Below are 22,368 nucleotides of genomic sequence, written 5' to 3'. Positions count from 1 at the left end.
ACTGTTGAAGAAAACTCATTAAATATCAACTAGAGTTCGCCAAAAGGCAAGTGGGAGACTCTATGGTAAACTGGAAGAAAGTCCTGAGGTCTGATGAGACCAAATTGGAGCTTTTCAGCCATCAGACAAGACGCTATGTTTGGCGGACACCAAACACTGCACATCACCACAAACGCACCACCCCCACTGTGAAGCATGGTGGTGGCAGCATCGTGCTGTGTGGATGCTTCTAGGTAGCCGGCCCTGGAAGGTTTGTAAAGATAGAGGGTAGAATGAATGCAGCAAAATATAGGGGAATCCTGGAGGACAATCTGATTCTGTCTGCAAGAGAACTACGGCTTGGGAGAAGATTTATTTTCCAGCAAGACAATGACCCAAAGCAAACTGCGAAAGCTACAGAGAAATGGTTAAAAGACAACACGGTGGATGTTCTTGAGTGGTCAAGTCAAAGTCCACACCTAAATCCAATAAAGAATTTGTGGCTGGACTTGAAAAGGGCACCTGACGGAGCTTGAGCAGTTTTGCAAAGAAGAATGGAGTAAAATTGCAGTGTCCAGATGTGCAAGCCTGGTTGAGACTTATCCACACAGACTATTTAATTGACATTACTGTGTAGAAATCTGTTTTCTCTTTGACATTAAAGAGGGCTTAGAGCCAAGAAACTTAAGTTAGGGGCATCGTACCCTATTGGTTGCTCTCTGCTTGAGTACAGTCCTATCACATGTTGCATTTACAGGGTTAAGTGGAATTTACAAACGGCTGTGCCAACGACTGACATGCAGGATGCATGGTTCTCTGTGTTGTCCGGCTGTCCACAAGCAGTCTAATAAAACAGTCTGCAGTCGACTACCTAATTTTTCTTGACAAAGTTATGGCTGAGAGAGAGGTGAGACACTTTGTTAACATTACCATGTTGTATATGTTAATGTTAGCTAACTAGCTAGTACCCCCATGACTTTAGCAGCGTGTGATAATCTGAAGCCACAGGCTTTACTTAAAACTGTGACACCACCATGTAAATGTTGTAGATGACCATTCACACTACCAAACCTGTTGGACTGTGGAGGTGTGCCTGTTCGTGTACTGCAGGTAGAGGATTTTGGAACCACATCATAGCACTCCTGTACCAGACAGCACACTACAGCGCCATGGGCCAGCTATCGTTCATTTGCTCCCTGTGGCTTGGCTCCAGCCACTCACTCAGGTAAACATTACTGTTTCAGATAGCAGGTTATATTTGAATAAACAGACAGGAAAAGCTCATGTAAAAATAAAGACGTTTAATGTACAAGAAGATTGGAGCTGGCGGCAGAAGTGCTCTAGCAGTATACAAACATCTGCCAAGTAAACCCCTGTGGCTTAACTGTGCACTTGTCTGAAGTCCAGGTGACCAGATCGTAGACCCTAGAGATCTACCCTTTGGGCTGGTGGAGGTTAAGTGTCCCAACATTAACACCGCAATCACAGAGGCATCCCACATGAAGCTCACTGTGGGGAAAAGAAAAAAAAAAACACCCAGGTGCGTGCGTGCGTTTGTTTGTGTGTGTGTGTGTGTGTGTGTGTGTGTGTGTGTGTGTGTGTGTGTGTGTGTGTGTGTGTGTGTGTGTGTGTGTGTGTGTGTGTGTGTGTGTGTGTGTGTGTGTGTGTGTGTGTGTGTGTGTGGAGCTAGGTGAATTCACCCAATATTTTGTTGAAATTTCATTCCATTTATAGTGTGTGTGTGTGTGTGTGTGTGAGAGAGAAAGGGAGATACACACTTGGCTTGTTCTGTATGTGTTGGAGGGTCAGGGGACAAATTCATTATACAATTACTTTGTTGTAATCACAAACACAATTAAAATTACATCCCAAAATCCAACAATGAAATATTACTTTTTCTATATATTTTATGGATTCTGTGCTGACATTACTGTCACATCTGACAGCAACTCTACTTGACTGCGTATGTGAGAGAGTGTGTGTGTGTGTGTGTGTGTGTGTGTGTGTGTGTGTGTACAGAAGAGCAGGAAAATGAAATGACTCACTTGCTATCACTAGCCTTGCATCCTGTGCCACAGGGGTGAATCACAACTATTATTCCTGAAACACACAATGTGTATGAAAAAAGGCAGAGATCACAAAACATGTTAAAAGGGGAAGACCTAAGTAACCTGACTTGAAATCCCACTCACCAATCTATTGAGCTGGAGCTGCTGGATGTCTGTCAGTCTTCTGACCCATGGTTCTCCACTAGAGCTGTATCCAGTGCACCTGATGTGAGCACACAAGACAAGTGTAAGCATACAAAGAGTACAGGCAGAGTGGAAGAGAATTGTATCGATTTTGCTATGTACCACTGCACAGCATCAGATGAATGTGTATTTCAGTATTTGGACATGCCTTAACACCACAATCACAAATTAATTCCCAGGCTGGTGTATGGATTTATTGACTGTCTTCTTTAGGAATTTTACCAACTAAATTCCAATTCAATAGGTTACACGAAAGTACAAGAGTAACTTTACCAGAAACGTTTTAAGAAGCACTTTGGAAGTACTGTGTAAGCTACAGAACAGCTATCGATAACAAGTCCTGCAAGCTAGATAGCTAGCTAGCAAGCAAGCCATCTGGTTGATTAAACTCTGCTAAAAGGTTTTTATTGGCTATATAGGTCTAATGAACATTTCCAAACATAAAGCACAAACGTTTTAAGAATGGCTTTGCAAGTACTGTGTAGGCCAGTGTTTCTCAACTGGTGGATCGCAGAATCATTCTAAATGAGTTGCACAGTGTGTGTGTGTTCCTTCAGAACTTTAATAACTTCTGTATTCTAATATATGAACAATAGCTTACATTTTTAAATGGAAGAAGCTGAGTCCTCTCGGTTCTCATGCCTCAATCACAATGGGAAAAGGGAGCTCTCGGAAAGAGACAGAGGAAATCCTGCGTGAGCGGCCTGCTGTATGAGAGTGCCAGCTTCAGTAGCACTTGAACATGAGTGGGGAGAGCTTCAACGTACTAGCTTTCTACAGGGATACCAGGGGTGAGTTAGTTGAATCTTTGTTTTAGAATTCATATTTCTGTTAGAAAAGTGAAACGTTTAACTAACTGCTGTATATATATTGTTGGGTAAGGTATTGCCTTGTCATTTGTGGTTAGCACGTTGTATATGCAATTTTGTTTGGGGGAAAGAAATCGATGTATGTTTGTATAACGACGTAATTTGATGAAGAACATAAAGTATTGTTTGAATCATTCAGTCAGGTGAAAGATGAAGCAAATAGTCCCTAGATGGTTTTAAAATAAATCAGTAAATAAATAAAAACCTCCTAAAATATGATGTCAGATTTATGGACTCTAAGGAATCTTATGGACGTGAATGTGCTATGAATGTAGGGAGAAAACTTGGCCCTATGTTTGAATTCTATCAGCTCTGGTGACATAATGATCATGGGAAATTGTGGGCCCAAGGCTAGACCAGTTGAGAACCACTGGTGTAGGCTACAGTACAGCCACAGTCCAGCTGTCAATAACATGCCGAGTCCTGCATGCTAGATACCTAGCTATCTAGCAAGCAAGCCATCTGAATTAAAAACTTTTTTCATTAGCTAGCTAGGTCTAGGCTAATAAAAACGACCAAACATGAAGCATGCATTAAAACACAAATGTACATCTAGGTAATTATACTTGGGTAACCATCTATTCAAGGGTGCAAGATCAGAGCCTACCTGGTAATCCGTGCATGGTTGGGTCTCCAGCAACGCTAGCAACATCGTTTTATCTATCACAGTAAGGCTCCTCCAAAGGTACCATTCGATGAACATCAAACGTGAACCACGAACCCTTGTCTTTCAGTCGACCTGTCAAAAATGAGCTAATCAACTGCAGACGTCCATGCCTGTCAAAGGCACAGCTTGTGGACAGCCGGAGAACCCTGCACGTCAGTCACTGGCACAGCCATCTGTCAATCCCACCTAACCCCATAAATACGACATGTGATAGAACTGTGCTTCAGCAGAGAGCAACCAATAATTTACAAGCAAATGCCCCTGACTTCAGTGTTCCAGCTTTTTTCCCCCAGAGTTTAAAATCAGAGCTGTGAGACAACACTGCCAAACATCACATGACTCGCAAGCTCGCAACTGTGTGGGCAAATCTCTGAAAAGTGGGTGTTGTAAACTCGCAGCCTGCAACGGGACTGCAAATGTACATCTCCAAAAGATTCACCCTTTCGAAACTCAAGTTCCAACAATTCAGAAAAATTTTCCCCAACAGATAAACAGTAGTTTTCAGATCATTTACAAGGTTTCAAACCTGGAAAACAAACTAAATGCACCAGGCCAACAGTGACAAATTTGAAACTCTGAAAACGTGTTGGCAAAACACTGTAAAAAAAAAGTGCTGCAGTTGTGAAGAAGGATATCTCAAATACTAAATAATGTTTGCAGAATTTCTTTTCAGCTTATCAAAACATTTTACAAGCCTTCAAAAATTTCAGAGCTTTTTTTTATTTCATTTGAAATATGGCATGATATTCATTAGGGGTGGGGGAAAAAAATCGATTTTTCGATTTCTCTCGATTCTCTCTAGAACGATTCTGTCTCGATTCAGAAAAGTTCATAATCGACTTTTTAATAAAAAAATTTTTTTTTTTTTTTTACACATTCATTTTGTGTTGAAATGCAAGCTGCATCGATTATTGCATTGTTCATTGAAAGTCATAATTGTGACAAGGGAAAGCTTTTTCTCTAATAAAAAAATAGAGAAGGTAATTCATCTGTTGATTTTCTTTAATTATCAAACACAAAGTAGGAAGTGATTTGAGACTGAGTAGCAAACTCAGATTTTTAAAAAATCGACATGCATCGATAATCGTTTTATCGGTTTAGAATTGATAATCGATAATCGGTTTAGAATCGATAATCGGTGTAGAATCGATAATCGGTTTAGAATCGAATCGTTGACCACTGAATCGGAATCGAATCGTGAGGTGCCAAGAGATTCCCACCCCTAATATTCATTCCATATGTACACAGTTAATGTATAATTGAACAGGATCATCTAGGCTCACCTCATGAAGTTAGCTGATATTAAAGTAGTGGGCCGTATTAAGTCATTAGTGGCTCATTTGTGGTGTATGAACATTTCACTAAATGTAAGGACAACAAAGACTATAGCCAACTTAAAGATGATGACTCTTTTCATCAGTGATTTCTGTTGACACAACTCTATACAGCTCAGATTTGGCCATTATAGCCACTTCCATCCATTTGAGCATGCAACTTGTCATCAGTCACGTCCTGCCTCTGCTAAATGTCAAGAAACAGCCCACAATCTACAATGGAGAGGTACTGTTGGTAAGTTTTTCTAATACCAACAATATTAGAGGAAGGTTTCACACAGCAGATTAACCTGTGTCTGATTAGACATAGAAACAGTCCAAGTTTAAGTATTCTAAACAGAAGAATGGATGTCAACCAATAGCCCTGACCCCACATGAATATGTATCAGGCAGCTTCTCTAATATGGGAACTGCCACAAGGATCCAGCCGTGAGCAAATATTTCAAAGGCCTGTATCATGGGGGTGGGGGATATAAGTGGGGAATACAATGCCACTCTGATATGACCGGAGAAGAGGTTGAAATACACATTACATCACACCTCTTGCTATCCTTAGGACACAGTATTCCAGATGGCAGGACCCTTAAATTCTAACCTAAGTCTTATTAAGAGGCAAAATACAAATGAGATGAATTGGATTCACTACTAATTCTGATCTTTTATTTGCAACTCCTTCAGTACTTAGTTGCACACCATATGATTTTTTTTGTATATTAAAGTAGTTATATTCTTCTTTTCCCACCCGCTCATATTTAACAAATATAGCCTTTAAGATGCAGTCGCAATTCTGGTGAAAGATTGTTGATATTCAAGCTCAATGGCCTATCAAATTATAGCCCTAACTTCTATGCTGAGGTAACGTGCTGATTGGCTGGACCTTTAGGACAGGGTTTTTTTATTTCCAGAGCCAGGACTGGGTACGAACACCGGCGTTTTTATGAATATGCACACTTTAAAATTACACTTAACAGCTAGAGGATCATGAGGAGCAATTAGCTGACATTAAAAAAGTGTATTCGGTTTGAATCACGGACTGCACCTTTAAAATAGGTCTTTAAAAATTATGATTATGTATCGCTATATCACCCAGCCCTTGTTTTAAGAGCCAGTGGTGTTTCTTTGTTATTTGACTACAGCCATCAGAAAAATGTGTAAAACAAAAAATACAGATTTTTGTTATTAAGAATGTAGGTCAGCCATATGTGTCTGGCAGTAAGGGGGTACAGTATTATATAATTCCCTGGCAGTTACAGTTACTAGAGTAACTTCATAGTAACACTTAATTTTGCATTTCTCTTGTGTGTTATTTGGAATGGGGGTAATGGCCTATAAAACTTAACCATCAACTCATCACATTAGCATCCAAGGTCATACCCACATGAACATTAGGCTTATTTCTTATCAATTTGGCTAGCATTTTGTTAAATTACACAGTAAGATAAATTAAATCTAGTCTGCATTTTCATAGTTGGATCAAAAGCACAGTTCTTTGATGGAGGTGTGGTTTGACTCATGCAGATATGGCTTATTTCACACACACACAAGTATAAACAAAGGGACTGAAAAAAAAGCAGTGTCCATAAAAAAAAAAAATGATCATCAGTATAATGAAGAGAAAAAGTTAAATCAAAAGTTAAAATGAATTGTCAACGAGCGAAGTAACTGATCTGTCTGGTTATTTGTGTAATCTGTGTTGCGTAACTTTACCTTGGGTTTTTTTTTATATGAAAGATCAACTACATGTTTTGTTTTGCCTAGTAAACTCTCCTTTCGTCTTTGTGTGTCTGATGAAGACCTAAACGTGGGCAAAAGCATTAGCGCTGAGTGGGCATATTTAAATCCTGGTCATTCTGGGCATTAATTAATCTATCTAAATAATAAACAATGCTGGTAGTAATTACATGTACTAAACTGAGGCTGTTGAAATTTTACATAGATTTCACTGGTTGCGTCAGCAATTATAACAGCTGCATTGCAAAAACTGACTAGCCAGTGTTAATTGTAGCAATGCCTTTATGATGACCATGCATAAGACACATGTGCAAACTAAGACACAAACACATATTATACATATGTAATATATCGACACTATTAATCTACTGAAATCAACCACTATTAGTGATCTAACGTTATACCGTTTTTTAGTGCGAGTAAGTAGCAACACTGTGACACAAAGCTAACGTTGACGCTGGAACTTGCTACTGATTCATAACGTTGCATCCAGCATTAGAAAGCAAATCGGAATTATTTGCCGTCTCAAAAAGCTCCACTACCCCTTTAGCTCACACACAAAACAACAAAACGACAACAAAAAACGTGATTAAAACGGGGCTTTGAACAGGGTTTTGCTGCACAACGTGATGGGAATTTAAAACTCCATATTCCTTACCTCATTGTGGTTAGCCAAAAGTCTTCAGAGATAGAACCAAGTAAGTGTAATTGGGTGATGCTTCGTCAGGAATACCAAGCCTCAGATGTTTCGCAGCAAGTTATGTTAGCATGCTAGCAATAGCTAGGTTTTTTTTGGAAAGTTCACACTTTTGTTATCAAAAACAGACTAACGTTGCTCAAGGATAAGGACTGAAACGTTAAATCCATTTAACAACCAAAGCATAAAATAAATTGAAATAAAATTATAAATAGAACAATCACTGTAAATTACTTAACACATCGCAGCAGATATGGCTGGAAACTAGAAACCTCTAGCGTTAATCCTCAAACAGAATTTACAAAAACCTGCAGTCTCTATGTAGAAGTGCCGCCAAGCATAGACATATAGCCAAGCACCCGTTCTATCCCCAGACAGACGCAGAGCCTTTGCGAACAACGTGAGTCACGCAAGGGACGCACAGAGAACATGGTGCCACGCCCCCTCCAAGGCTTCGCATTCTAGTGATCATTTATAGAGTGATTCTCAGATTCTAGGTGTTTTAATTGGTTTGGCGCAGATCATTCATTGAAATCACTATACATTCTTGCCTTGAGTGTAATAATATGTTTTAAATTTGTATTTCATGCGTATTGCATCCAATGCTCATATCGAAATTCATTAATAGGCTTCCTTTCAACGGCCACCACCAGCAAAACTCTTTACCTTCAACTAGTTTAGCATAATTGTACAAACTCTTCTGAACACAACCAATGGTTAGAAACCTCACACAATATTTGTAAACTTCAGACAGAAATACTCTGTGTCCATGCAGAAAAAATTAAACTAGTCTGAACCTTAATGATTCTCAGGTTTATCAAAGTTTTTGCATGCCTTGTTTAGAAGTAAATTTGCATTTACATTAAATGCTAAACAATGTCAATGTCTACTGTCTAGAGGTAATGAAACAGACCAAAAAGTTATGTCCTGAATTAGCATAATGACTACTTGGGCACTTTTATACTACAGCATACTACTGAAATTATACCACATTAAATATTTCAATTTTGAGGAATAGTGTAGCCTTTGTTGTATTGCATTATGCACTATTAAATGGAGTCATAGTTGTTTTGCAACTGAACACTCATTTATGTAAAACTACAGGATACTAAAGGAAAGATCCATTGCTTTTAGTGGTTAGTGTTTTTAGGTTGGGGCAGAGAATGAATAAAACTAATTAAAATAATCAAAAGAATAAATCACAATTTGATGTCTTCAAACTCTATTAGGTGGTAGTAGAACTGGTGTGTATAAATGTGCCTAAAGCTGACCATCAACCAACCCCACTCATAACAGCCAGCATTATTACACACACATATGTGTCACACCACAGTGGCCACCTATGGTATTACCTCAAAAAGAGCACTACAGTCTGTGGCAACTCACTACTTCCCACCCTCTGGAGCAAGCACAAAGGTGACAGGAGCCAAAAAAAACTCCCTGTTAACAGAAGAAACCTTGGGCAGAACCTCAGCTCATTAGCAGGTCATAACCTCAGCATCTGTTTGGAGATGGCCAGGTAAAGAGGTAGAGACAGAGAAAAGGGGAGGGGGTGGCAGAATGGAAAGGAGGGTAGAGAATCAGAAACATGGCAGAATAATTCATACACGTATCAGGATAAGCATGCTAGCATACATGTGACCAATGTAGACAATACATACAAACATAAGATGGTGTATATACAGTTAGGTCCATAAATATTTGGACATTGACACAATTTTCATCATTTTGGCTCTGTACACCACCACAATGGATTTGAAATGAAAGTGCAGACTTTCAGCTTTAATTTCAGGGTATTTACATCAAAATCAGGTGAACGGTGTAGGAATTACAACACATTTTATATGTGCCCCCCCCCCCCCCTTTTTAAGGGACCAAAAGTAATTGGACAATTGGCTGCTCAGCTGTTCCATGGCCAGGTGTTTGTTATTCCTTCATAAAGGGAGTTCGTTATTTCATTGACAAGGAGCAGATAAAAGGTCTAGAGTTAATTTCAAGTATGGTATTTGTGTTCGGAATCTGTTGCTGTCAACTCTCAATATGAAGTCCAAAGAGCTGTCACCATCAGTGAAGCAAGCCATCGTTAGGCTGAAAAATCGAAACAAACCATCAGATAGCAAAAACATTAGGTGTGGCCAAATCAACTGTTTGGTACATTCTTAAAAAGAAAGAACGCACTGGTGAGCTCAGCAACACCAAAAGACCCGGAGGACCACGGAAAACAACTGTGGTGGATGACAGAAGAATTATTTCCCTGGTGAAGAAAAACCCCTTCACATCAGTTGGCCAGATCAAGAACACTCTCCAGGAGGTAGGCGTATCTGTGTCAAAGTCAACAATCAAGAGAAGACTTCAACAGAGTAAATACAGAGGGTTCACCACAAGATGTAAACCATTGGTGAGTCTCAAAAACAGGAAGACCAGATTAGAGTTTGCCAAAAAACATCTAAAAGAGCCTGTACAGTTCTGGAACAACATCCTATGGACAGATGAGACCAAGATCAACTTGTACCAGAATGATGGGAAGAGAAGAGTATGGAGAAGGGAAGGAACTGCTCATGATCCAAAGCATACCACCTCATCAGTGAAGCATGGTGGAGGTAGTGTTATGGCGTGGGCATGTATGGCTGCCAATGGAACTGGTTCCCTTGTATTTATTGATGATGTGACTGCTGACAAAAGCAGTAGGATGAATTCTGAAGTGTTTCGGGCAATAGTATCTGCTCAGATTCAGCCAAATGCTTCAGAACTCATAGGACAGCGCTTCACAGTGCAGATGGACAATGACCCGAAGCATACTGCGAAAGCAACCAAAGAGTTTTTTAAGGCAAAGAAGTGGAATGTTCTGCAATGGCCAAGTCAATCACCTGACCTAAATCCAATTGAGCATGCATTTCACTTGCTGAAGACAAAACTGAAGGGAAAATGCCCCAAGAACAAGCAGGAACTGAAGACAGTTGCAGTAGAGGCCTGGCAAAGCATCACCAGGGACGAACCCCAGCGTCTGGTGATGTCTATGGGTTCCAGACTTCAGGCTGTGATTGACTCAGGGTTCTTGCACCATTTCAAAAGTAAAATGTAATGCTTTTTAAGACCTTTTTAAGACCTCAACAAATATAATTTAAGACCCAAAAATGTCACAATTTCTTTGGAATACTCAATTTATTGCCTCCTACAATGGAAATCACTGAACTTGTATCGTCTTTAGTAGGGATGGGTATCGTTTTTTTTTTTTTCCCCCGATACCGGTGCTAAACCGATACTTTTAAAATGATACCGGTGCATAAACGGTGCCTGAACCGATACTTCTTTTAAAGCACAAAGCGACGATTGACGACATTAAAGAAAGGCTTTTTTCTTCAAATTGAACAATATATTAACTGTTTAAAGTATATTATAAATATAAATACATACAAAACACTTGGCTTCCAACTACAGCTTCAAACTTTTTAACTTCAAACTATGAACATTATATTAACTGTAAACAACAGTTTATAGTATACTTAAATAAATATAAATAAATACAAAAAACAGCTTCAAACTTCTTTTGCAAAAATAGTATTATTGGAGTCAAAAATGTATTATTTTGTTTGCATTTATTTCATGAAATTTCACCATTTTATGATTTGTTTATACCTATCTTTTCTATATTGTTTATAGTTAATCTTGTTACTTGAACACACTGAGTACGAGAAAATGTGTACTGCCCCTTTAAGAGACTACCTTTAGCTGTCATCTCCGTTTATTTTTCAGTCTTCGGTTGCTGATCTGCCTTTGACTCTTGCCTTCTCTCCCCTCTTTTCACGCAATTTTTTTGTTGCATTTGCTGCCCGTCGCAATGTTTTAATCTTTTTGTGCGAAATACAGTCACACTTTTGACCGTTTACCTTTCGGTATTTTCTCTGTTAAAAGGTTGATTGACTAGTTCTGTTTGTGCTTGCTCTGTGAAATGCTGCATGCTCTTCACTGTCGTAAGACTGTTGCTATGAAAACACCAATGAGCGTGAGCGACACAGGACAAAGTTTACATTGGGAGCTGGGGCAGTTTTACATGTGCCCCACGGAATCTGCCTAGCGACCGTGTTCAATTTGCTCAGGCACCGAAATGAAGCACCGAAATCTGCGTTGCACTTCCCCATCTTCTTTGCATTTTGAACCTCACATCGACAACCGCGTAATGGCGACACGCAGCCTGACGTCAGCGTCTGTAGCCGACGTACCGTAAACAGCTATTAAATTGCGGAGACTCAATTCACACAATACTAAATGAATCAACTATTAGATGTTTTACGATGCGCCACTGTGCTTTCTCATCGTCATTAAGCGCACCGGCAAAAAAAATAATACCTACAGCAACTTTACGTGAAATTTAAGACAATTTAAGACCTTAATTACCCGAATTTTAATTTAAGACATTTTAAGACTTTTTAAGGACCCGCGGGAACCCTGTGACTGCAAAGGATTTACAACCAAGTATTAAAAGTAGGGCTGTCAATAGATTACATTTTTTTTACTAATTAATCGCACATTTTGAAATGAATTAATCGCGATTCAAAGTTTGTTTTTCTTCTTAAAACTAAATCTTATAAATTAACTAATAATCTCTTCATACAGCGTGAATTTTAGACACTGTTGTTTAATTGTATTTAAAAAAAAAAATTCAACACAATGGTGCCCCTCGACAGTAAATCGTAAGATCGTTAATGTGCTTTGCATTAAGGTGATAACTTAAAGACGAGCTGCCTCTGTGATAGCTAAATTCAGCTTGACAAATGCTACATACAACTTCAGTTTTGTCGATTGTTCCGTCATTTTGGCTCTTAAACAGACTTTCCGCCCAACAATCCCTCATCTCTCTCCATCTTCAACTACCACAGTGGTTCTCAAACTTTTTCTGTCATTCCCCACTTTGAACAAGGGGGGCTTTTCAAGCTTCCAACCACAAATAAGAGATACATTTAAGCCACTTCTGATATTAACAAATACAAAGTCTAAAAACAATTGACAGCAAGCAAAGTTAATAACAGCGACTTCACACAGAGGCTCTGGTTTAGGGCCCCCCTGAGCTCAGGGGCCCTTGGGCCTGGGCCCGTTCAGCCCGTTCGGTAATCCATCCCTGCACACGCACACACTATTGTATTTATTTCTGTTGACAGACTTTTACTTTGATAACTGTGACAGTTAGTAACGCACATGTCTAGTAAGCCTCTATTAAATTATGCTTTCCCTTGCACACTCAAAAACAATGACTAAGTTATTTAGCTGTCTCACACTGTGATAAATATGTTTAAGTGACCTATGTTTAAATTCTATGAACTGTGTTAGTTCGTTGTAACGTAAAATGTAATTATTATTAATTTAGATACGTTACGTTCTAATATGTGACCGTTAGCACACCATTCAATCATTACCCAGTTGGTGGCAGACGTTAGCACTTATTAGCCAGCTGTGTTGTAATCTGTTGTTGCTCTGATCCTTGGTGTAATGAATCTAATAGTAACTTTTCTGTGTTTGGTTTCTTGTGTATAATTGTTTCACTCATAAGTTTTCACCTGACATCAATATAGGAGCAAGGTGAGTTAACCGTAGCCTACACAGCCCTAACTAAACTAAAGTTAAAAAAAAAAAAATAATAATTAATTTCTTTTTTTTTTTTTAGTTGCGTTAACTGCGTTAAAATATTTTATCGCGTTAATCGCGGCCGCATTAATCGCATAGATTAACGCGTTAACGCTGACAGCCCTAATTAAAAGTGACAATTAGATTTATGATTATGTTAGTTTGTCCAATTACTTTTGGTCCCTTAAAAAGGGGGGGCCACATATAAAATGTGTTGTAACTCCTACACCGTTCACCTGATTTTTATGTAAATACCCTGAAATTAAAGCTGAAAGTCTGCACTTAAAGCACATCTTGATTGTTTCATTTCAAATCCATTGTGGTGGTGTACAGAGCCAAAATGATGAAAATTGTGTCAATGTCCAAATATTTATGGACCTAACTGTATGATACATATAAAATAAGATGAGGAGATGGGGATAAGATGGGGAGAGAGCATTCAAGTATTGTAGAACAGCTTAGTGGGTATACAGTGTGCTCGTAAGGTTATTACAAGTGTAAGAGAGCAATGAAACAGAAAACTCAATCAATTCTTTACATTATGGGTAAATAGGCTAAATCAGAGTATCATGAGCTGGGTAGTGTCAGGATCCTGCTCTGTCTTTGTTTTGTGTTTCCTTGATCCCGTGATTCCTTGATTCCTTTCCCCTGTTTGTTTATTTTGGCATATGCTTCTTGTGTTTGTTTTGTCATGCGTTTTCTGTCTTTGTCCTGAAACTCCTGCCCTCTACCAGTTCCTGGTTTTTACCGTCACCTACCACACCTGCGTTTTACAGGTTGTCTTGTTAAATTCCCCTTGTTTAGCTCACCTGTGTCTTGTTGTCTAGTTCCCCCTTTGGTATTTAAGTTCAGTCTGTCTTGTGTTTCGCTTGGATTTGTCAGTTTTAGCATGGTGAGAGATTCTGGTTCTGTATTTTAGCCCGTATTCTTTGTCTGCCTTGCTTCCATGTCTTGGTGTTTTTTACCTTGCCTGTTTTTGGACTCCTAGGTTGGACTTTGATCTTTCCAAACACAGGCATGAGGCAGCTCGTGAGCTTCTGCACATGCGCCAGGGGCACAGGTCTGTTTCAGACTACGCCATCGACTTCCAGACCCTCCCAGACCTTCCGGCTGGAACGCCGATGGTCTCTTCGACGCTTTCTTGAATGGGCTGTCGGAGGAAATCAAGGACGAGCTTGTCGCCCATGACCTACCTCACACCTGCGAGGCCCTGGTTAACCTTGCCATCATGATCGATATGTGGCTACAACAGCGCCGACGCATGAGAGCCTTTGGGGGTTCTCCTAGGTCCTCTTTGGTCACCCCTGCCACCCAACCAGCACCCTTATCGGCTTCTGACACCTCTGGACCAGAACCCATGCAGGTAGACCGTACCCGTCTGACCCTGGCTGAGTGGCAGAGAAGGTTCAGCTCCCGTTCCTGCCTGTACTGTAGCCAGCCAGGGCACTTCGTCTCTTCCTTCCCAGTAAAAACCAATGCTCACCAGTAAGAGAGGTACTGGTGAGCGTGACACCCGTTCAGCCCTCCTTAGAACAACGCACTCTTCTTCCTGCCATCCTGAAGTAGGGGTACCAACAACAGGAGGTGGTGGCGTTGATTTATTCCGGCGCGGAGCAGGGCTCTACAGAGCGAGTATTTCAGTCGCATTTGCGCCTAAAAATAGGTATGTGCGAACTTGAAAAATAATTTACGAGCACAGTGCGCGAGTGACGGGCTGTTGTCAATACACGGAACAGCGCGATTAAGTGAAGCATTGATTTCACATGGAAAGCAAGTGACGGGGTCGCGACTGCACGATGTGAACATAGCATGATGACGCGCTTATATTTATGCAAATGAGAGTGACGATTCGCAACCAATGGGCCAGAGCCATATAAAAAGAGAGTTCTCTGATCTCGCCGACACGTGATCACTTGGTTCAAGTAGCTCGCAATAAACCCACTGCTGGTAACCCGTTTGAATGGTTTTCGACGGGACAGACAGCAGCACCATCTCGATTTACTGACATTTTCGGTATATTAACACATAATATCAATTGGTTACTGGTGTGTTGTATCATGTATTTGTCTGATACTTTATATCTTATACCTGCCGAGCGTCGAGAGCTAGCTGGACGATAGGGCACCCCTTAATCTGCAATTCATTGTTGCTAGCTCTAATCAGATGTATTAACTAGGCTAATAAGACTAACTTTGTATGCCAACGAACACCAACATATAAACTACGGCTGTCAAAGTTAACGCGTTAATCTATGAGATTATTGTGGCCGAGATAAAATATTTTAACGCAGTTAACGCAACTTTGTTTATTTCCGGTGTGCGTTAACCCTTGACACAAAACCGCTGCGTGCCTGCAGTCAGTTAAATAGGAGAGACCGAGACGGGAGTTGAACATGGAGAGAGCTGAGTGATTGTTGGGCGGAAAGTTTCTGTTTAATAGGCAAAATGACGGAACAATCAATGCATCATTTGTCAAATTGAATTTAGCACAGAAGCAGCTCGTCTTTAAGTTATCACCTTAATGCAAAGCACCCGACAGAAAGCAGTCCCAGGTTAGATGGTCGCCAACCCACACTCCACGACTTCTCTAGGAAAATAACTAGACCAGTCCGTGAAAAGGTTACCAACGCTTTAGCAGTTTGGGTTGCCGGTGACTGTCGGACCATCAACATAGTTAAGGACGTTGGGCTGACTGAGGTGATTCGAATTACTTCAGGGGACAACTCTTACGATTTACCGTTGAGGGGCACCATTGTGTCTCGCATACATTCCTTGTATGACGGCGAGAGAGCACAAAAAATTCAGCTCCTCGAGCAAGCTGCCACTGTCGCCCTTACTGGTGACCACTGACAGCAATGACAATTACCTGGGTGTCACAGCTCATTTTATTGACAATGTATTTGGAAATTGAGATATTTTTCATTGGAAGTAAAAAAAAAAAAAAAACAGACAAACACATTTTTAAACGCGATTAATCTAGATGAATGAATTTCAAAATGTGAGATTAATTAGTCATTTTTTTGTATCTATTGACAGCCCTGATATAAACATATAAAAGCAGCTGCACAACCGATATCCTTTGCATCTAGGCCAATGTGTGATTTTGCACGCGCAGTATATGCATGAAACTTGTGTATAACGAATACAATAAAAAACATTGTGCTCCTAAATTTCTTTGTGTGCTCCTACATTTTTTCATTTAGGAGCACTCCTTGGGGAAAACATTAGCGTAGAGCCCTGCAGAGGAGAACTTCCTCGACTCCTGCTTTGTGGCTCAGGCAGCATTCAGATGTGCATGTTGGAATGCGTTGCGCCAACGGATGACGGAGGAGGAGTCTGGCGTGTGGGGTTCTGTTGATACCAGAGACGTTATAGTGAGATTGACAGGTCAACAAACCAATCACGCCACTAGTAAGCATGCTAACATTAGGTAGGGTGCTCACACACCTCGCAAATCCTTTCAGACGTATTTTTCAGTTACAATAAAGGGGTTTTTACATTGTACAGTCTATTTCTCGGTAACTTTTAAAAAATCTAAGCAAAAAAAAGTCAAACAAACAACTTTTAGGTACAAATACGACCATCTACGGAGTTTGGTCGCCATCTCTTTTTTTTTGAGCTTGCCGCGTTTTAGACCTGAGCATATACGGGATCTGATTGGCTAGCGCCTGTGCTGTCAGTTATGCATGAAAGGCAATTTGATTGGCTGATGCATGCATTGCCTCACGAAAAGTTGAACATTCTTCAACTCTTGCTGCAAGCAAAGCATGAAACGCAACGCACGGGAACCCAACGGAGCCACAACTCAGTTCGGCAAAGGATGACATCACCCCATTCAAAGTGAATGGAGATCCGTCAACCCTGACGGATCAACGCATTCCAACGCGTTCGTGTGAAAGGTCTGTCAGGGGGGATTGTCAACCATAGAACTCAATTCCGATGGTTACCAAGTTGTCTATGCACTATTTAGAACTCATGGCATAAAATCTAGGATAATCATATTCCAGATTTTCCAAAACTTGGCCTATGATTGGCTAATAGTAAAATAAAGGCATAACGCAGGTATGAGCTGATTTTCATGTAACGTGACAATGTCCACAAAGAGGCTGTTCAAAAACCAAGAAATATTTACCTTTTCATCGTAGTTTGACACCGTCTCACGGTGCTTGATGTGTGGCGTCAACCACGACAAGAACAAATCAAATGCAGGGACTTTCTGGCCCCCTGCATCTCCACTGCTGCCTTTAATGGCTTTCTTTTGACGGACAAATTTGTTCCGAATCCTCCTCCATTTCTTCACGCAGTCTGGGACCTCCAAACCCACGTTCGCCGACATCTGTGTGTCCTTGTAGTATTTAAGAGACGGATTGTAAAGGTGCTCATACTTTCTGACTTCCTCCATCAGGCGCTCTTAAATTTGGTCCATTGTTGAAACGCTCTGCAAGTTCTCCTTGGCTTTTAAAAATGGTGGTATTGTGATATAGAGGGAATGAAACCGGACATGATGTAGTTAGCGGACCAATCACGGCCCTGGTGGTCTCCGAGGGCTCTCCGTCATTTTGACGGATAGTTAAAAAAATTGGGAGATGCACGTCAGGCCACGGAGAGGTGCTCGGAGAGGGTTTGCAACGACGGAGAGGGCTCTCCATGTCTCCGTAAACAGACAACCATAAATTGGGCTTTATACTCGTAGTTCTCTGTTCGCGCTCATGCGCTTAGTTTGCCAGAGTGAGACTCGGTTTTTGTTTTCCGTGCCCCTGCGCTTAGCCTGTTTCAGTTTACCCTGTTTGAAGTTATAGTTAATACCAGTGCTTTGAGCCTGTGTACCTTTGTTTTGGTTAAGCGTTATCTTTTGAGTTCTCCGTTTTGATATCTGTCCTGTTCGTAACCCAAGTGTGCCTGTTAGTCTACCTTGTCTGTTTCCCTGTTACCCTTGTCCCCTGGCTGTATCCTTGAATAAAATAACCATTCTGAACACTACTTATGCGTACAAAGCATACAGAACAGACAAGTTTGAAGAGGTCAATCAAACATCAACATCGCTTTAGCCAGCCTACAGCAACTCATTATAGTTCTAAACAGTATTAATGAATAGATGACAGCACCTGATCACACAAACACTTTTTATAGAATTCATCATTCATCATTGTTATGACCCGCCTTGTGGGCCGCAACATAAAATGACTATAACAACAGACTATTACAAAAACTATAGTAAGGATAAATGTGTCAATGTGCACTCACAAAAACCCCCCCCGCCAAATCCCAACCCAAAGGGAGGGCATGGTGAGAGCTCCAGACAGAGTATCCAGAGAGATTTTTTTCTTATATCCACACATTCTCAGGTGTGGACAATTAAGTGATTCCGCCCTTGCTATTGCACTGCTAAAACAAAGACCCTGTGTGTCCTCATCCATCTTTCAATCCTTCAAGTCCTGGGTCCTAGGACAAAAGGCAGGCAGGGAGACACAGAAACCAAATATTCAACACAAATGGGAGCTTCAACATAACTACTCGTGATCAAATGAAACAAACTTGCTACAACTCAGTTCAAACAGCAACAAAAGTAACCAACACAAAACACAACAGACTGCACAAACAGTCTGTTACAGACTCACAACAGACATAAACCAAAAGAGTCACTTAACCAAAGTTACTACAACACACCTGAAGCAGCAACAGGTGTCCTTCCCCCATGGATGATTCCTTAATATTGACTCGAATTTCAACATTCCTTAGAGATATTTCAGTTTGGATGAGGGATCGACACCTTCAGCTCAGTCGTTCAAAACCTGAGCTCCTGGTATTCCCAGTCAATCTGTCCATCCCACACAATATTTGTATTCAGCTTGGTATTGACCCCAACTAAAACTGCACAAAACTTGGGTGCTATAATCAATGAACAACTTAATTTCTCTCAGCATGAACAGTAGCTTCTGTCTCGAGGTCTTGTCGGTTTACACTCTAACATATTGGGTGAGAAGGTCTAATCTTCTGAATATTATACACAACTTCTTTTGCAGACCCTGGTTATTTCTAAACTAGACTATTGCAATTGTTGCAGATGATTCAGAAAGTGACAGCACGTTTGGTCTTTGATCAGCCAAAGGGGACACATGTAACTCCTCTGCTGGTCACCCTTCACTGGCTCCACACACACACACACACACACACACACACACACGTAACTCCTCTGCTGGTCCCCCTTTACTGGCACCCTGTAGCTGCTAGAATTAAACTTAAGCCCCTTACTCTGACCTTGTCATGAGTTTGGACATTTGTTGGCCTCTAGAGGATGCCAAAGGACTCTTTACCTGTGTTTGGCGTCTCCCTGTGTTTGTGTGTTTATTTTGGTTGTCCATGTGCTTTAGTCCTGACCTTTAACCTTTTGCATTTATTTCCTGCCTTTGTTTGTTTTTCCTGCCATTTTCTGTTCCCACCTGCTCATCAGTAAACCACATGACCATTTAACCCAGTATTTATACCTGACCCTTTGGCATACTCATCACTGAGTCTTATTGGTCTTTGTATCTCAAGTCACCACGCTGAAGTTACCTTGTGTCTACCCGTGAGGTTTTTATTTGGGAAGTTCCTGTTTTCTTTCTTTCTTTCTTTACTGTTGAGCAGTTAGATGCTTTTTTTTTTTTTTTACTCATTCTGGAGTTTGTATTTACCGAGCTTTTCTGCCCTATTTTTGGCAGTGATATCTTTAGTTCTTTTTGGATATTTTGTGTTTTGGGGATGTTCCTGTCCCTCTTTTTTCATCTGGATCTTCTGTGTTTTAGGAAATAAAGACAAGACCTTTTTCTAAAGATCTCCATTTGGGCAGAGGGGTGTAACAATCATAACAGAGGCACAGCGGCCAAATTACACAGATTGCAGAAGGTGCAGATTTTCCAACATGTGAGAGGTACATTGCTATAGATGTCAATCCCTGATCCCACTCCATAACAAAGAAAAACTTGCACTCACCCATTACAAGTTCATCCTATGGGCCTTGTCGAGCACAAGTCATTAACAGTACTGCTTCAAATTCCTGGCTCTGCTGTTCCCTATTGAGAGTATAGCCATTCGATTGAGCATGGATCTAATTTAGTCAGTTTAGCAGTACACTCATTATTCTCTCTTTTCCTTCGTCTTTGGTGTACCACTTGTCTGTGTGTGCCTGATAAACATTATGTATTACTTGTCGTATCATCCATTTGCTGTAGAAAACTTGAGAAGAAATTGACGCCATGACGTCCACACAAGTTATCACAAATGGCTGGGAGCAAGGTCATTGGACAAACAAATGAGCATTTCCCAGCAAGTCTTCTTCCTTCATAACCTCTGAGAAGACAGCAACCAAATTAAAGAAGTGGCGGGTAGAAATAATGTTTATTTTAGAACGTTTCAAGAAGGACAAATACCAATACATAAAAATAGGCAGTGATTCAAACCTGTGTTATAAAAGTGTTGTACACAAGGTTGGAAGGTGGTATATATAGCTATCACAGTTGCAAGTGTAAGGCAGAAAACCCTTTAAAAATGTCAATCAAATCTACATAATGGACTCCCAGTCTGGCCAGAAGGCCAAATGGCATCTTACCAGAGGACCTCTTGCTGATCTCCTCACACCAAAAGACGTCCATTGTGTGTATTCACAGCAACCCTTGTGCATTGAGGGCTATCAGATACACTGGGATGGACACAGTTTAACTCATTACCATATCCTGCATTCCTTTGCTTGCTTGTCACACAGAGAACCTAGGGGTGTTTGTGACTTACAAGTTATGTGCAAATGTATATGTATATTAGGGATGGGAAGATTCACCGGTTCGCATCGATGCATCGGCATAAAAGCTCACGATGCGATGGCCCGGATCAAAAAAGTGTACACCGGATACAATCTGGGATGATTCGCGATGCATCGTTTCTAACATTTTTGCATCGGTATAATCAGTTGTATTTATATAGAATCGTGTGTAGGCGAGCACCATTTAATATTTAGAAATGTCACTAATGATTTGTGACCAATAATTTTATATTTAGATAGATTCCTCCTCTCTAACTGTTTCTTAAGCGTGCTCTCATCTCCACTGCTGTCAGTGGCCGATTCTCGTGAAGTCTCTCGGCCAAGTTTCGCGCGAGTTGGAGGCATGTTTGGGAGAGTGTTACCATGGCGGATGAAGAGTTAGACGTCCCTACAACTTGTAATAAATCCAAGGTTTGGCAACACTTTGGATTTACGAAGAAAGATGGGAAATTCGATAAGACCCATGCAATCTGCAAAATATGTCGTGCTGCCATAAACACACAGGCAGCACGACTAATTTAGGTACTCACCTGAAAAGGCGACATGGTGAGACATCTGCCTCCTCCTCGGATTCAGTTATGGCTACAGTGGCTAGCTCCACCAGTACACCTAGCAAGCAGACTGAGCAAAGTACTGCCACTTTTTTTCATGCCCCGCTGGCTACCAACTCAGCTCGTTCAAAAGCAATAACCGAAGCCATTGCCTTCTTTATTTGTAAAGATATCCAGACTTACAGTGTTGTAGAAAACTAGGGCTTCCAATACCTCCTCAACATACTGGAGCCGAGGTACCACATTCCAAATAGAAAGCTATTCACAGAGAAACAAATCCCTCTTCTGTACGATAAAGTAAGACAAGAGATAGCTGAATCATTGAGCAATGCCCAAAGAGTTGCAATAACAGTTGATGATTGGACGTCTTGTGCCACTGACTCGTATGTCACAGTCACGGCACACTACATTGATGACGAGTGGGTTTTGCAAAACCACGTTCTACAAACCAGAGTGTTCAACGATGCTCACACAGGGAATAATCTATCCGTTTTACTGAAGGACATTTGTCGCGAGTGGAAGATCAAAGACAAGAACCCAGCGTTGGTCACGGATAACGCAAAAAACATGATACTGGCTGGAGTTCATGCAGAGATGAACCCCCATGTGCGATGCATCGCCCACACACTAAATCTGGCCTCGCAAAAATCTCTGAAGGTGGACAGGGTGTCAGAGCTTCTGGTGAAAGTGAGGAAGATGACAACTTTTTTTCACAGAAGCCCACAAGCAACTGAGGTTTTACGTGAAATGCATGCCCAGTTACACATGCCAAATCACAAGCTCGTCCATGATGTTCCCACAAGATGGAACAGTTCCCTTGACATGTTGGAGCGTTTTTGGGAGCAGCAGCCTGCTGTGTTGAACACCCTGCTGTC

The 22,368-nt window shown here is 40.8% G+C and overlaps 1 protein-coding gene across 3 annotated transcripts in view; it reads right to left on the bottom strand.

The window, feature by feature from the left end:
- The window catches only part of enah (ENAH actin regulator), a 73,831-nt gene extending 65,912 nt beyond the window's left edge, over positions 1-7,919 (bottom strand). The window contains exons 1-4 of one of the 3 annotated variants that reach the window (XM_031581937.2): positions 7,491-7,918; positions 3,708-3,839; positions 2,172-2,250; positions 2,025-2,079 (exon numbers count right to left, since the gene is read on the bottom strand). Coding sequence is in view for 1 of the 3 variants with exons in the window: in XM_031581935.2 (XP_031437795.1) it covers positions 7,491-7,495 (5 nt within the window). In the remaining 2 variants the exon portion in view is untranslated. Of the gene's footprint in view, positions 1-2,024; positions 2,080-2,171; positions 2,251-3,707; positions 3,840-7,490 lie in introns of all 3 variants that reach the window. The other 2 variants (XM_031581938.2, XM_031581935.2) reach the window with 2 other exon arrangements.
- Positions 7,920-22,368: the final 14,449 nt, after the last annotated feature.

This window comes from Clupea harengus, chromosome 15 (genome assembly GCF_900700415.2).
Source record: "Clupea harengus chromosome 15, Ch_v2.0.2, whole genome shotgun sequence".
Classification (NCBI taxonomy): Eukaryota; Metazoa; Chordata; class Actinopteri; order Clupeiformes; family Clupeidae; genus Clupea; species Clupea harengus.
The sequence above is the reverse complement of the archived record's forward strand: the minus strand, read 5'-3'. Positions and strand labels throughout refer to the sequence as shown.